General features: G+C 47.6%; 2 protein-coding genes across 3 annotated transcripts in view; both read right to left on the reverse strand.

The window, feature by feature from the left end:
- Positions 1–8,832, reverse strand: part of limd1a (LIM domains containing 1a) — a 20,136-nt gene extending 11,304 nt beyond the window's left edge. Inside the window, exons 1-2 of the mRNA XM_083679362.1 lie at positions 7,267–8,832; positions 1,043–1,144 (exon numbers count right to left, since the gene is read on the reverse strand). Of these exons, the coding sequence (XP_083535488.1) occupies positions 1,043–1,144; positions 7,267–8,800 (1,636 nt within the window). The 5' untranslated portion in view covers positions 8,801–8,832. The remainder of the gene's footprint in view (positions 1–1,042; positions 1,145–7,266) is intronic.
- Positions 8,833–16,283: 7,451 nt separating this feature from the next.
- The window catches only part of lars2 (leucyl-tRNA synthetase 2, mitochondrial), a 34,306-nt gene continuing 33,089 nt past the window's right edge, over positions 16,284–17,500 (reverse strand). For both annotated transcript variants that reach the window (XM_083678308.1, XM_083678309.1), the window contains one exon: positions 16,284–16,725. In XM_083678308.1, coding sequence (XP_083534434.1) covers positions 16,546–16,725 — 180 coding nt within the window. In that variant the 3' untranslated portion in view covers positions 16,284–16,545. The remainder of the gene's footprint in view (positions 16,726–17,500) is intronic.

Genomic DNA, 17,500 nt, shown 5'->3' on the forward strand with positions numbered 1-17,500 from the left:
TCAGGTCAGAGGTAAGCCCTCACACCAACTGCACAGGTCAGCGTGGCGCCCTGTATCTCCAGTGGGTAATTGGGGGAGAGATTTTAATTGGTGGATTGGAGCCGAAACCAACCAGACAGGACGGCTGATTGGCTGCGGAATCTCACTGAAGTTTCAGTCAGGAGGCTACAGGGCAGTGTTTCATGTGATTAGACACCATGTCCAGGACGTGTGTGTGTGTGTGTGTGTGTGTGTGTGTGTGCGTGTATGTATGTTTGTGTAGGGGGGGGGGGGGGGGGGCGTGGGAGTGTGAAGCGCCTGGGGTGAACCAAACATGGTCCAGGGAACCAACTGAACCTGACCACAGAATCATAGAACCACTCAACAACCACAGTGTTGAATGATTCACTTAGCAATAGAATCGATGAAAAACCACTCAGTGAACTACTGACTCATCTTTCATATTTGATTTGATTTGATTGACGAACGTTTGAGCCACTGAGTGCTGTCGTCCTGAACTCTCGTGAGCAGCATATTCCCTGTGTGTTCTCCACTACGTCTGTCTCTCTGTGTGGGCTGAGGGACTTGACACACCCAGAAACCAAACACCACCAGGTTTGGTCATAACCCTGAGCTGACTCAGTGCTTAAGGCGGGGGAAAAGACTAACAGAGAGAGAGAGAGAGAGAGAGAGAGAGAGAGAGAGAGAGAGAGAAAGAGGGGGGGGGGGAGGAAGAGGTGATACTTCCATTCAGAAGAAGCGGAGCTGTGTAAACAATACGACCTGAGGCAACATGAAGCGCATGGAAGGTGTGAAGAGGGTGGAGCTACAGTAGGTGAGGTGGAGGTACAGTAGGTGAGGAGTGAGTAAGTGGGACAGACAGGCTTTGCCCCAGGGACTGGCACGGAAACTAGCGGACGAGCTAACTCCAGCTACTATGGCTACTTTGATGTGAAAACTGGTGTCCCTGGTGAATTGACTTGACTGATTGACTGACTGAACAGGCCATAGAGCAGTAGGCAAGGTTAGGTTAGGTTATATGATGTTATATTAGGTTACTTACTGCATGCACTGCAGGTGAAGCAGCTGTCATGGTAGAGGCTCCCCATGGCTTGGCAGGCCTGGCTGGCTCCATACACCGCCTTATTACACTTCACACAGCTCCCTGAAACACACACACACACACACACACAAACCATGTTAGAGACATAAAAAAAACACACATACACACACACTGTCTCGTTACACTTCCCACAGCTCCTTGTAGAACACACACTTATACAACAACACACACACACACCACACCACCTTGCTTCACTTCACACAGCTCCCTGTAGAACACACACACAAGGTCAGAGGCAACACACACTTTTATAGGACTTATTTTAACTGCCGCTGTCTTGTCTATTTCAGAATACAATAGGTTGATAAGTATCACTAATACTAGAAAACAGGCAGATCAAGTGTCTTGAGACTGTTTGAAGCAGCTTGATAAACCAGACAATAACATTGGAGAGAAAAACAAACATAGCCAGAGTGAGAGGAAGCCGGTTACAGCGCTGTATCATAAAGGGAAATATATTCTTTCACTTTGCTTGTTTGGGTTGGCACGGACGCTGAGAAGCCTGCGCCATGAACACAGTGATAAAGAGCCCGAGTGTTCCTACCAAAGCCTGCTCGTGGCTCTCTCACACACACACACACACACACACACACACACAATCTAAATTAATAGGAAGGGAAGATAGAGATGGGAAACAGACACCAAGACCAAAAGAAGGGGAAAGAAGAGAAAGTGAGTGAGAGAGGAGGGGAGGGAGGGGGGTTAAGACTGAAAGTGCCAGCTGTTGTCAGTGTGTGTGTGTGTGTGTGTGTGTGTGTGTGTGTGTGCGTGTGCGCATGCCGTATGTGTGTGTGTGTGTGTGTGTGTGTGTGTGTGTGTGTACACGTGTTCCCGCCATGTGCGTGTGCTCCACTTGCGTGATTGTAGAGAATGTTGATTGAACATTCCATTGGCTGTGTGGAGACACATCATGACACATTAAACGTGACAAGATGGAATTCACCGGGGGACAGCTCAATCACTGCTCTCATGAATCACTAAAACACAGACACATTAAACACAACCATCTAGTCAGGCAGACAGTGCTCTGCTTGGCTCAGTTGACCGGGGAGGTGGAGGTGGAAAGTTCCAGAGAGACAGACAGAGATCCTCTGGGAGGTGAGCTGCTCCTGTCTGAGGGGTCTGTGTTCTCTGGTCCTCTGTGAGGTTATAACAGTGTACTGAGACTGACTGACTGACTGTCAGAACATCATGACCCAAACCATCAGCATGGAGGGGGGGGTGGGAGGAGGGGGAGAGAGAGGAGAGGAACCAGGCTTTAACCAGGGAGAATCAGCGTTCAGCCTTGCGTCAGGCCCGGACACTCACAATGAAGCTTCTGTCTGCTCTGGTCTCCGGCAGACATCACGCGCTGCTACGTATGTCTACCACACACACACACACACACACACACACACACGCACACTCTTCACCTCTCATACTATTGTAACTAACACAATATACAACAGAGCTATATATATATATGTATATATAGATATAGATATATATACACACACCTAATTCAACTAACCTTTTCCCTCAAGCTAAACATATGGGCAGAGACAAGAGTCCAACTGTAACTATACCTTTCATACTTCATTCTCACAACACAATATACAACTGGGCTATTTATACCTAATTCAGTTAACCTTTCCACCCTCACACCATAGGCCATAGGATTGAACAACCAACACATAACATTCTACCTGTTATAGAAAATAACTTCATCTGCCTCCCTCCTCCTCCACTCCCCCTCTCCTCAGAACCATCTGGAGTTCTCATCCCAGGGATGCCAGGTTCAATCCATCACCACAGGCAAACAGACAGACAGGCAGGCAGGCAGACAGGCAGGCAGACAGACAGATCGACAGACAGGCAGAGAGACAGACAGGCAGGCAGGCAGGCAGGCAGATAGACAGACAGTATCAACTCGACTGGGGTAAAAACTTGGGTGTTTCTAACCTTTTCCTCTGTGTGGTATAATTGTGTGTAGGTATTCAAGTAACAAGGACCAACTCACTGGTTGGACAAACTGCAAATCTGCCGTTGGCACCAGTCCCGTATTCCAAACTCCTGTGATTATACACAGGAGCGCTTTCTTTAACGACCAGGGAAGGAAGGAGGGGGAACCAAAACATGGGGCCAAAACTCTCCCACCCCCCCTCCTCCCCTCCCAAATCCTCCTCCTCACTCTGCCCAGCTGTCAAAACTCCTGGGCCAGTCAGTACTGCTTCCCCCTGCCTGCTCGTAGCCTGTAGCCTAGTACGTTCAACCCCACAAGACCCTTTACATACCTCCACACACACTGCCAACACTAACTAAACATCGCCGGGGGATTGAAGATAGACTGTACTGTATCTGCTGAAAGTAAATCAGCCACATGAAATCCCTCCCAACCCAATCACGCAGTCTACTCCTGCTTATTTGATCAAGCGAGCAGTGTGTGTGTCTGTGTGTGTGTGTGTGTGTGTGTGTGTGTGTCTGTGTGTGATACTGAAGATATTAACTTTGACCCTATATGTCAAAGTTGTAACTGGAATCTTGGGCTATGGCATCTTTATGAAGTCAAATCAACATGCATCATGCATCAGAATGACAGCTTAATAACCACACACACACACACCCATTCAGAAGCACTATTACAAGCAAACACTAAGGCAGGCACAAACACTAAGGCAGGCGCACACACACACACACAGAGGAATCCTACAGGACTTGTCAGAGCACTAAATTGACTGCCAGAGCAGAAGCCAAGAAACCCTGGGAAGAGTTGAGATAAAGCCATCCAGTCCTCAGTCCGGTAAGATAAAGTAATCCACCATCAAAACACAACACTACGCACCCACACTCTACTGTGTGTGTGTGTGTGTGTGTGTGTGTGTGTGTGTGTAGGGATGCCCAGTCCTTCCACTCTCTCTTCCTCCCCCGGACCCCCACCCATAACTCTCCTATCCGTTCTCTCTCTCACAGCCATAAACAGACAAAGGGCCTCCATAAGCCCACTCTCAATCTCTCTGTCCTGCTAGACTAATCATTTATACAACTACACCATGGGCATCCCTTTAACTAGCCCAAGTGTGCCCCTCCACCCCACCACACACAGGTTTTTTCATCAACCCCCCGCCTTTCCTTCAATTCCACAGCCGTCCCATTCTCCAGACATTCCTCTCTGTTCCCCTGGTGCAGCCGTTTGGCACAACACTCATTTTCCCAGAACCTCCAGCTGCACCTCGACCAATCAGGACAGAGCGTGGAGTGTTTGTGTGTGTGTGTGTGTGTGTGTGTGTGTGTGTGTGTGATGGAGACCAGCTATGCACAGAGCAGAGTTAGCTCTAGATAATGTGCCTTTAGGACACTCTGACCAATATGCTTGTAGACATAAATTAAATCAAGAATGACCCCCCCCCCACAAAAGACTGAACCAATAACTTTGGCTTTGGACATTACTCCTGGGACTCATCCTGAGCCACAATTTAGTGTCTTACACTGGGAACAAAAAGAGACTCTGCCCTCTCACAGGAGTGGGTGAGAGTTGAACTCTCTGAAGCCTGACCAATCAGTCCACTCGGCTGTTGGACCTACGCTCCTCTATGCAGCCTGTTCTCAACTGTTAGGAACACGACTCCTCGACGTTCCTCTCCTCCTTGCGTCCTCCACTCGTGTCCTCCTGATAAACACACTGGGAGGAGAAGATCTAGATTTCCTCCCTCTTCGATAATTCTCATCCGATGCTTTTCTTAGGATGGCGGGGGTGGAGGGCGGAGGAGAGGAGAGGAGGAGAGGAGGAGAGGACGCGAGGAGTCATGTTCCTAACAAGAGCATAGATTAGGTCAGACAGCAGTGAGAGCAGTGATTGGTCAGGCTTCGGAGAGTTCAACTCTCACCCACTCCCGTGAAGCGTGTGAGAGGGCAGCTCGGAGCGGAGATTCTCTTTTTTGTTACGTATGTAGGCCACGCCGGAAACTGCATCTGTCTGTCACGCAGGCTATTTACTGACATGACAGCATGACTCAGAATGAGCAATGGTCTCGTGGGGAGTTCTGGTTCATGGTGTGTGTGTGCGTAGGGGGGGGGGGGGGGGGGTGCGAAGCTCCTGGATGAACCAACACAGCAAAAGAGTGCTGTGACTCCGAGGGGCTCGCTGGGGGATAAGAGGTTGAGGTGGAGGGAGCTTGAAATTGCAATCCTGAAGTTCCTGGAGGAAATTCCTTTTATACGAGGCGGCACAGGGATGCTTTATGACCGTTCAACAAGTGCACAACAGATTCTCTCTCTCTCTCTCTCTCTCTCTCTCTCTCCCTCTCTCCCTCTTCCTCCCTCCCTCTTCCTCCCTCCCTCTTTCCCTCTCTCTTTCCCCTTCTCTCCCTCACTCCCTCTCGGCTGGACGTCCTGTTTTGAAGACCGGCCTTGCCCTGACATGCATGGTCCACACATGGGAACTAACTTTCTCCTGAATGAACATGTCACACCCATATCTACCACAGATCTTTAGAACGCACAGTCTGTATGTCTGGAACCACGGTCCACGGAGCTTTATCCCAGTCGTACATACTGTTCTATTAACTCACATCTAATCATTTTACCATAGGCCCGTTGGAGGAAACAGTGCTGAGCTGGCCTCTGTATGGTTACAACACCCTGTCAGCTGATCTTTAGCACACAGGGCACTGACTGTACAAAGGCATAGTAGGCAAAAGGACAGCAAAACAATTCTATTTCTGTCTCACACTAATTTCCTGATTTCACTAACACACACACACACACACACATTCAGGACTGCTACAGGCTAATAAAAGGAACAGAAAGCAAGGCTTTACGAATCTGCTTTTGCTGATGACTAACATTCCTGTACCTCCTTCCCTACCTCTGCCAGTCTTTCCTGCCCCATGGCTTGGTTACTACTGATCACTCACAACAAGCCTGGACTGTAGGCTCTCACTTGCACTTCCCCCTCTGGGTCTGGCCTGTACCAATCATTTCAACACATTTGGTGAAGCAATGACTCCATCCTTATTTCATATTCTATAGCTCTGAGGTAGACAAAACTCTCAATGTCAAAGTGTTTAAAGATAGATGAATCTGTGAGGAAAAATCACATGATGCAAGAGACTGCAATATCTGAATTATACCCCGCACCCCACCCACCCCCAGCCCCAATGCTGGAAATGGAAATCAGGAGTTGTTATTTTGTCACTGAGTTGTCATCAACGTTATGCATGCTCCCTGAACTGTGGTGAGTATAATAGGTGTGTGTGTGTGTGTGCATGCCTACACACATGGTGTGCCAGTAGGAATGTGCAAGCACAGGTCTGCCGTGCCGCAATGATGTCATTAGGAAACACTGAGCAACAACAGCCAATCGAACGAAAGGAAAATAGAATAAGAATGGACATGATCATACAATGGTTAACATACAAGATGGAGGACAACACAGCGCAGGTCTAAAAACAGGAATCAACATCCGGTTACTAATGACTTGTGTGTTATGATGTGGCCTCCCCCTAATCCACCAGGCTTCTGACAGCTGAGAGGAGAGGAGAGGAGAGGAGAGGAGAGGACTACCTTCTCCTGGCTGGCTCTAGGCCCAGCCTGGGCTATTAAAGAGTTGAGTTTATTATTACAGGCAGGCAGGCAGGCCGGCAGACAGGGGAGGATTTAAGGGGAATGAGAAGAAACTAATTAGATAATGATTTACTCAAGATTCTGGAGAGGAGAGGCCTCTGGCGAAATTATGTGTGTGTAGATTTAAGGACTGAGGAGTATCATGTCGATCAGAAACACACTCACACTCTCTCTCTCTCTCTCTCTCACACACACACTAACTCTCACACACACACTCACTCTCTCACAAACACTATGACCGCTGCGACGCCCTCCCAACTATGCCACTTGATCTGGCATGAGCCTAGTAACACACACACACACACACACACACACACACACACACACACACACACACACACACACACACACACACACACACACACACACACACACACACACACACACACACACAGCAAGTAAACAGACTGCTTACATACACAGTAAGGTTAAATGAACAGGGTACGGTTTAAAACTGTTGGCAATTTTCTCAATCAGTTGCCCGCTGGTCCTGAAGAACTACAGTTGTTGGCATAAAAAGAGAGCCATGCAGGAGACCAGGGCTATCAGGACGGCATGCTTACCGAAGTAGTCAGCCTTTGGCTGGGCGTCCATCTCCTTCTCCAGCCGCTGGGTGAGGGCTTCTAGTTTGATCTCGGCAGCGGTCTGCCCCCCCTGCTCCGGCTGCACGTGGAGGGTCTGGCAGGGCAGTTTGATCGCCCTGGGGGGGCTGGGGGCTTCATGCTGGGGGGGCGCTTCACCACAGGACACCTGTGCAGGAAGGGGGGTCGGTGGCTGGCTGGCTGGGGAGGAGGAGGGCACAGTCACAGTCATAGGCGTGGGCACCCCCGTGACTACTTGGCTGGCCTGGCCGAGACCTTGACCTTGGCTAAAGCTTTTAGAGACACCGCCTGAGACAGAGGCAGAGAGAGGGATATAAGGCCTGTTAGGGTTGGTGCTGTCACCTCCTGGGCCTTTGGGTTGAGCCGATTGTGAGGGGGGTGTAGGTAGGGCTGGGGATGGGGCTGCGACTGCCACCTGGGCAGAGGCAGGGGAAGGAGTGAAGGTGGGGGTGAGAGATCCAGACCCAGGGCTCTGAGGGGGTGCTCTGCTCTGGCGTAGCTCCCCCTGGTTGGAGGTGGGTATATGGGCCACGGAGGGTGCTGAGTAGAGGACCACTGGTGGTGTGGCAAGGTCAGGCTGAGGAGGAGGCAGAGGAGGAGGAGGCTGCTGCAGGTAGAGGTCAGCTCCACCAGTGAAGGCACTCAGAGGCAATGGTGAGATCAGGTCAGGCTTAGCCATGCCTGAGGCGGCTTCCCCAGCCCAGCCCCGGACCCAGTCTGGCCCCCCAGCCCCAGAAGAGGGGCTCCGCCGCACAGGAGGGGTCACAGTCTGGTTCTGGTGGGCTCCAGGGGAGGTTGGAGATGGTAGACTGTTGGAGAAGGAGGGAGATGGGGAGTGGTGCTGGGGCAGCTGAGATGGGCTGGGCACAGGGCTTGCTCCATGGCCAGGGGAGGACAGACCACCCCTGGGGGAGGAAGCCCAAGTGCCCGAGGGGCTGGTGGGGTGAACAGCAGCATGTGTGGGCGAGCTGTGGTGGGATGCGTTTCCGGGGCTGGGGAGAGTCGAGGCGTGGTGTTGGGGGTAAGAATGCGGCTCCTTATTATCGTAATTGTTTCCGTAGCCGTATGCTCTGCCGGCAGGAACTTCGTGCTGACTGCCAGCATGATGTTTCGGACCATCATAGGGCGCATACTGATTTGCGTTGACCATGCCCGGCATAGGGCCAGAAAGTATGGGAGGCTTGGCCGCGGCTTCACCCGCCGGTCTGTAGCTATTGATAGGCGGCCGGTCTCTGGTGTAAAAACTGCTGTCTGCCGCTCTGTTGTGGCCCCCGTTCATTCTCACAGCCAAACTGTTTTTCGCCATTTCTTCCTGCTGTTTTTGCATGTGGATTTTAGTCATTTTGGTGGCAAAGACTTTCCTGGTTTCTTCAAAGTCGGGGTTATTCCCTGCATCTCTCTTCATTCGGAATAAACCGTCCCTCGATGCCTCATACATATTCAGGTCTTCAATAAATTTACTCGCCTCAAGACCCAAATCGTCGTATTTATCCATCTTGAAGGGATTGGAGGTGGTCAATTGTTGTATAAAAGTTCGAGGAAAAGTTCTGACTCAAAGTTCCAAATAAAAAGACTAAGTTACAAATTCAAAGTAAAAAACGAACCGAATAGTGCAGAATCCAAAGACTCGATTATCACCCCAAAGTACAGTAGATGAAATTACCGTAGTTTACTGTCCAGAAGAGAACACTTTGTCACGGGATATTCTGACGTAGATCCAGAGTTTTAAGACCCGAAGTACAGTTTGTCCCGTAGCGTGTGACTTTGAACTATCCCGTAATATTCCGGATAAAAATCCGATCCCAATAACACCGAGAAGCGCAGTCCTCGCTGAGCTCGTCCCGCTCTGCACTTCAACAGGATGCTGTCTGGTTATAGAGTCAAATCAGATAGCCTACGACCCCAAACTGCCACCCCCCCCTTTTCCAACCCTCACTTATGGCGCTCTGTGCGACTGCGGAAACCTCCATTCAAAAACTTTCTGTTTTGCAACTTTGTAGCGATACGCGCAGAGCCTATAATCTTTCCCCGCTTCTAAACTGAAAATATCTGGTGTTATCGCTCAAGACGCAAACATTAACGAAATTGACGTAAGCGAATTAGAGCCTTTTATACAAAACCTAATGCGTGATCGGAGTCGGAGTGGGTAATGTGGCGGGTTGACCGTGGGACTGGGAACGCTGTTAGTTTTTAAAGGCGCAGTGCGCAATGTTTACGTGGATCTTGGATAAAATGGGTGATCAGAACGCCCAGAGCGCATTAGACAACAAATGATCATATAGGCTGTAATGAAAAAAAACAACTTTAAATTTTATTTTAAAATAACAGATTATAATAACAAACACACTTTTATATATAGCTTACTGTTTCTTTTACATCCACATTCCCAAATAGGCACCTTGTGCCCTGTAGTGAATCATTTACCAAGTCCATATTGCTTCATCCCTAACATTTCCGGAAGAAGTTCCGGAAGACGCTCCAAACTACAATAAATATAACCTCCTGTTTTTCAATATTACTGAAACATGCACACCTATGGCATATATATTACAATTTGACAGGGGCATATTGGTCAACTACTCATTACTGCATTCTATACCCCTTCTGCGGTTTTTAGGGTATGATGTGATGTCCCCTCCCCCTCCCCAACCTAGACTCACCATGCAAAATAAACAAGCATAGATCTACTAGTTCCTGGAGTTAAGTTGTTCTGCCCACTGACAATCCATTGTGTGATGACCCTGGGTGGAAAACATGGGGGAGGGGGGGGGGCAGGGGTATGCTGGTCTGAAGTGTTGTGATGAGCGTATGGAAAAGGAGAGGGGGGAGGGGGCTCTCCATTCCCAGGTTTCAACACACACACACACACACACACACACACACGCACACACACGCACACACACTTGGGATAGATCTATATTGCATCGTCTGTCTTCAATGGGGACTTTAGTATAAGATATACAGTATATCCACTTCATTGTCTGTGTATCCAGGCTGTGGAGTTGAGAGGGAGGTGGAGACGTATGGAGCCTCTGTGAGAGAGAGGCGTGCCAGGCTGGTGGCTGGTGGCTGGTGGCTGGTGGCTGGTGGATGAGGCTGTCTGTGATGGAGCAGAATGTTTATAAGGCACAACCATCTGTACATTGAGGAAGCAGCCACAACACAGACGTCCTCTAGGAGAAAGAAACCCACTCTTGTGCATTGCTTTCTCACGCAAATACAGAACCCACAAACACCAGGAGAACAGGCAGACAGGGGCTTCTGGGTAATTTAGAAATGCAATAAACACACAGTCACGTGATCATGGGGAGCGCATGAGAAACGACATATCGTTTTAATTAGATCATATAGAAGCATGTGAAGACACTTACTTCTTTCTCAAGTTTACCTTCCTCCGTCAGTGGACACCTTATAGGATGTGTGTTCTTTATGTCTTGATTCCTTAGGTAAATACCTGCCCAGTAAGCTTATGTGGTAACTTACCGTTTATGGCAATTGGTGGTGGGCAACATTTTACATTGGGGATATAGTAACCTGCACTAGATGACTTGTTACGATGGAGAGGTAAACAAATGAATAACTTTTGTTAATGTGGTCCTGTCACAGACATTCCACAGGATTAGCTCTATAGGGATCACATGCGAAACGCCATATTGTTTTAATTTGATCATATACATATGTGAAGACACTTATTTCTTTATCAAGTTTAGTTTTCCTCAATTTTCCTTTATGTCTTTATTTCTTAAGGTCATATACATCCTAAGAGGTAACTAACAGTCAATATGGCAAATGGCTGTGGGTCAAATTGAAGCTTTACATTGGCAATATAACCTGCACTAGGTGACTTGTTACTATGGAGAGATAAACAAGTGAATAACTTTGGCTAATGTGGTCCTCTCACAGACATTCCACAGGATTAGCTGTATGCCTAAAACAATCAAATAGGAACAGTCCGACCTCATGGAGAATATGATGGGTCGACCAAATTATCAGACTTATTGCAGCCTCTTTGATCATGAGTTTGTGATTTGAGTTTTGATGATTTGCCCTCTTATGAGAACATAACCACAACAGTCCTAAGTGAATAATGGAGAACGATTATGTGACTATAGCCAGCATACGCCACCCTCCTCCCAGTTTTTCCTCCACAACCCACCCACTTCTCCCAGTTTCCACCAGTAAATAGGCTTGGGGGTAGACACAAACTCATTAAAGACTTTTTCATGTACTGTTGTGTAGGGTAATGTAACCAAGTCTAAGGAACTGCCTAAAAGTGAACAGAGAATGATCATGTGACGAGCCCATACACAGTTTTCCCCAGTAACTCAGCTCTGGGTTAGACACAAACTCATCAAAGACTTTTCATGTACTGTAGTCTAGTATAACTAATAAACAGTGAAATTGAGAATGATTGTGTGACTATATCCTATGTACTCCACCCTCCAGTTCCCACCATAAGTTCAGCTTGGGGAGGGAGTCTTTCAAACTCATCAAAGAGACTAGTCATATACTGCAGCCTTCTTCTGTAAAGTAGGCCTCCTACTAGGATTGTGGTCTACATAATGTGGTAGTGAGTCACTGTGGAATATTGTTGCCTATTTTATGACGATGGTAGCCATGGAAACAGCAGAGCTGACGGAAGTATCAAATGTCTCAAGGGCCATCGCTGACACAATTAATCATTTGTGTTAAGGAGGGAATCGAAAGTTAAATTGAAGTGTGACAATTTCACCATACAGAAACCGGGTAATCTGATATGTTATCATTTTATTAAATTGTAAATACAATGTTGTGAATGTGAGAACAAAGGACTACAGTATGACTTGACTTCCCCCACCCTCACGTCTCACCATAAAAATCAGGCTACAATACTCGTTCCTTGGTTCCAATGCAGTACTATCAGTTTCGGCTAGACTAGACTATATATCACAGTTTTAGGACACTCAGATGATCCTAGTTCGAGCCCAGTCGTTTACAATCAGGCCCTACATCATCAGAACCCTGTGGTGGTTGGCTAGCCTAGCAGGTACATCTCCTGACAGAGCACTACACTTGTAAAACCAGAGAAAGCGAATGGTGGTTGAGTAATGCTAATGGTGTGGGGGGAAGGATCAGGTGGCTGATAACCATTGATTCACAACAACCTCCCACGTACAGTATCACTACATATCTCACACTGCGCCATGCCTCAACAGCGTGTGAAGGAAAACACACCACGAGCCAAGGGAGAAACACTGATAAGGGCTGAGGGAGGATAGGATCTGGATGTGTGTCCCTCTCTTTGTCTCTCTCTCTCTCTCTCTTCTTTTTTTCTTTCTCTCAACTTCAATGAAATTAAATTCAAATGATTTATTGGCGTGACTGTTGAGACAAGAAAAATCACCAAATTGAACAATGATACAGTAATCTCTCTCTCTCTCTCTCTCTCTCTCTCTCTCTGTGATAACACTATCCATTGAAGGGGGTGCCAGGTTGCATCAGACTATTTAACCATCAACAAAATGATAATACAGAAAGCAGCTAAATTAGGCAGCACAAACATGAAACAACAAGCATCTGGTTCATCTTGACTCACACTGTAGTTCGTGGGTAATTGCTGCTTAATTACTAAGAACTGGATGGAGGGAATTGTGTCCTAACATGGGTATGGGGGGTCTGGCCCCTCCCCTAATTCCTGGAAGCTCTTCCTGTTATTCTATCTCTCCTCTCGGGCCATTTCCTGTCACCTGATGGTCAAAGATTCCAAGATTCCAGAATGGCAAGGGGGGTTATGATTAAGATTAGGGGCTCACTGAAGCGGAAAGGCTTCCCTTAGTACACACACCGTTGTCCTCTAAACCACATCCATCTTCTCTCTCTCTCTCACTTTATCTCTCTCTCTCTCTCTCTCTACCGTCAACCCACCTTTCCTAATCTGTGTCCCCTCTCCCTGTGCTGTATGTCCCTGTGTTCACTTGTTCCACACATCCCTCTGTCAAATCATTATATACAACACAGAAACAGCATCCTAGATCCTACTCGATCCTACTCGTATTCTCCTCAACGCTGACCCAGAGCCTCAGGCCATGCATTCTGTGTATTAATGTCATCCAGAGATAGAATTTCACCTCCTTCACTGGCACAGGAAGAGACGGGTACTGACGCATTTTGAAAGACTGGCACATATGTACAGTTAGGTCCATATATATTTGGACTCTGACACAATTTTTTGTTATTTTAGCTGTTTACCAAAACATATTCAAGTTACAGTTATATAATGGATATGGGATTAAAGTGCAGACTATCAGCTTTAATTTGAGGGTATTCACTTCCAAATTGGAGGAAGGGTTTAGGAATTACAGCTCTTTTATATGTAGCCCCCTCTTTTTCAAGGGACCAAAAGTAATTGGACAGTTGACTCAAAAGCTGTTTCATGGACAGGTGTGGGCTATTCCTTTGTTATTTCTTTATCAATTAAGCAGGTAAAAGGTCTGAGTTGATTCCAAGTGTGGCATTTGCATTTGGAAGCTGTTGCTGTGAACGCACAACATGCGGTCAAAGGAGCTCTCATTGCAAGTGAAACAGGCCATCCTTAGGCTGCAAAAACAAAAATCCATCAGAGAGATAGCGGCAACATTAGGAGTGGCAAAATCAACAGTTTGGTACATTCAGAGAAAAAAAGAATGCACTGGTGAGCTCGGCAACACAAAAAGGCCTGGACATCCACGGAAGACAACAGTGGTGGATGATCGCAGGATCCTTCACATGGTAAAGAAAAACGCCTTCACAACATCCAGCCAAGTGAAGAGCACTCTCCAGGAGGTTGGCATATCATTATCCAAGTCTACCATAAAGAGAAGACTTCACAAGAGCAAATACAGAGGGTTCACCACAAGATGCAAACCATTCATAAGCCTCAAGAATAGAAAGACCAGATTAGACTTTGCCAAAAAACATCTAAAAAAGCCAGCCCAGTTCTGGAACAGCATTCTTTGGACGGATGAAACTAAGATCAACCTGTACCAGAATGAAGGGAAGAAAAAAGTATAGAGAAGGCTTGGAACTGCTCATGATCCGAAGCATACCACATCATCTATAAAACACGGTGGAGGCAGTGTGATGGCATGGGCATGCATGGCTTCCAATGGCACTGGGTCACAAGTGTTTATTGATGATGTGACAGAAGTCAAGGATCTGTGTTAAAAGTTAGAAGTGTTAAGGATATACTGTCTGCTCAGATTCAGCTAAATTCAGCAAAGTTGATTGAACGGCGCTTCACAGTACAGATGGACAATGACCCAAAACATACTGCAAAAGCAACCCAGGAGTTTTTTAAGGCAAAGAAGTGAAATATTCTGCAATGGCCGAGTCAATCACCTGATCTCAACCCGGTCAAGCATGCATTTCACTTGCTGAAGACAAAACTAAAGGCAGAAACGAACAAACAACTGAAGACAGCTGCAGTAAAGGCCTGGCAAAGCATCACAAAGGAGGAAACCCAGCATTTGGTGATGTCCATGGGTTCCAGACTTCAGGCAGTCATTGCCTGCAAAGGATTCTCGACAAAGTATTATGTTAATTTGTCCAATTACATTTGAGCCGCTGAAAATGGAGGACTGTGTATAAAGATGGTTGCAGTTCCTAAACGTTTCATACAATATTTTTGTTCAACCCCTTGAATTAACGCTGAAAGTCTGCCCCTCAATTGCATCTCGATTTCATTTCAAAACCATTGTGGTGGCGTACAGTGCCAAAATTATGAAAATTGTGTCACTGTCCAAATATTTCAGGACCTAATTGTATATCATATTACAAACAGTTCCTGCTTACTCATCCTGCTTAACCAGCCAAGCCTGGTTAAGGGTGGTGTGTCCAGAAGGTGGAAACTACAGGGATAAAACCTCATCCCAGGAACATGATCAGGAGTGACTCATTTAGATCTAGAACCACCACCATAAGCCACATACAGCCAGACACCATATTCCTACATTGCTACCAGCATACCCAGCAAGGCTACACTCATCAGACAGCATAAATAGCAGGGAGGTTACAGTCGGTTATAGATGTTGTATGGCATCACGTTTACGAGCTGCGATGTACGTGTTGAAATAGCAGCTTAGGACTGGGAATGGGCTGTGGCAGCCCTTTATAGACTCTGGTTGCTATTGTAAATGGGCAACATTGTGACTGGATTAAGCCAAACACAGAGGCCACTGATCAACAACACCGGTATCTGGATGTGGACGAGGTCCCACTCACATTAGCCTCTACCTCGGTGGCTCCTAACAGAAGTGCTGATGTGACAAGGTTTCCGGAACACAATGGCTGTTCTAGAAGCCAACCAGACCAATCCCGTTCCATTCACAAACCCACCAGCCAGTCCTGTTAAATATTACAATCGCCCAGATGTCCCTGTATGGTGCTCAGACAGCACCAGGGGGTGATGGTGACAACAGGGACAGGGACAGGGACAGATAAGACAGGGGGGTGGGGGAGTTCAAGACTAAGTCTGTCAGGACACAGAGCACTCAGGGTAGGGGAAGAGGTGTGAAGCCCGGTCTGGCTGGTGGAACTGTCATTACAGGAGCTGGCTGGCATCTGGTCTCACAGCTGGTGGTCTGGGTCTGGGTCTGGTGGCAGTGTGTTGGGTGGGTACAGACTAGGGCTCAGTATAGTGAGCTGTGGTGTGGGGGACGGGAGAGGTATGGGGGAGAGCTGCACAGGAGACACACTGATGCCATGTCACCCTATCACTGAGACCCATAAGGCTTGAGACAATCCTCAAATGACCATGGTGACAAGGGTAAAAGTGACACACACGTCATCAAGGGGGAGACAGTTCCTGGCTCCTGGTTTTGACACCTGTTGTCACCTCTGACAGGCTGATGTCCCATTTCACTCAACAGCTTTTAATGAAGTTACTTTCACTGATTACACACTAAGAATATATCATACATACACCATTCACCATTCTTGATACATTTTATACAAGATCAGACAAATATCAAAACGTCTCTTTATTACAGTACATTTATTCACACTTACAGATGACATTTAATACAAAAAGTGTTTGTTTATGGCAATTGTTGTCCTCTGTTCCAAATAACTTAGTCTCTCATCTTTCCATAGTTCAAGGTAGAGAAAACACATGAGCAAGCCGTTGCCTCCGAGTCCATGATTCGCCTCTGTTCTCTGATTGACAGCACACTCCACCTATCCAGCGGTTAGGAAGCAGTAGCCCCTCCCCCCCGAACCCTGACATCACTCCTCTATGAGGAAGTTGATGAGGGCAGTCCTGGGGGACAGAATGGCCTTCTTGATGGTGCGGTCGCCAAGGAGACCCTGACCGAGCGGGCTGCCCAGGACCAGCTCTCGTACCCGCTCTGCATCCTGCGCCACCTGCTTCGCCACCGTCACCGTTCCACACACCTTGTTGTTGATCTGAGAGAGAGGGAGGGAGGGAGGAAGGGAGGAGTTAGAGATGGATAGATGGAGGGAGGAGAGGAAAGGTTAGGTGAGGACTTAAATAAACTGGCCCCTCCCTAACACCGTGTCTAAAAGCTCTCTAGGGCTAGCATTGATGTCCAGAATACCACCATTGCCACCAGACAAGTGAAATAGACCAAGACAACTCCCAGTGGAGGTTGTGGCTCAGCCTGAATCCTCCCTCTACATCAGTGACCACATGAAACCATTACAGTAGGCCTTCCCTCCAATCCACAATGTCAACTGTAACTGTAAACTGAGCCATCTAAAAACAGACAGTTTGTGGTGGAGCAGGGACGGTCAGTCAGATGCTTGCTACTACTGAGTGAGCGAGGCAGTCAATTTGTTTCCCATCTCCAGCCTCTGTGTTTGTGTACGAGCGTGTGTTGATGTGACATGTCTCCCGCAGTGAGAATTGTGTGTGTGCGCAGTGTTTGTTTGTTTGTTTGTGTTGTGTGTGTATGTGCGTGTGAGTGGTATGTGTGTGTGTGTGTGAGTGTGTGTGAGTGTATGTGTGTGTGTGTGTGTGTGTGTGTGTGTGTGTGTGTGTGTGTGTGTGTAATGTTGGCCCATCTGTGGGACTAACCCAAGCCTGTCATTAGAGGCCAGTGAGAATGAGGTTGCCTCCGCTGGGCTGGAGAATCCCACAAGAAGGGCTTCAGACCAGTGCCAAACCAACGCCAGCGTCATCACACAGGTGCCTGGAGGGCACTGGGGGTAATGGTGTGTG

Source organism: Argentina silus, assembly GCF_951799395.1.
Source record: "Argentina silus genome assembly, chromosome: 10".
NCBI classification, from domain to species: Eukaryota; Metazoa; Chordata; class Actinopteri; order Argentiniformes; family Argentinidae; genus Argentina; species Argentina silus.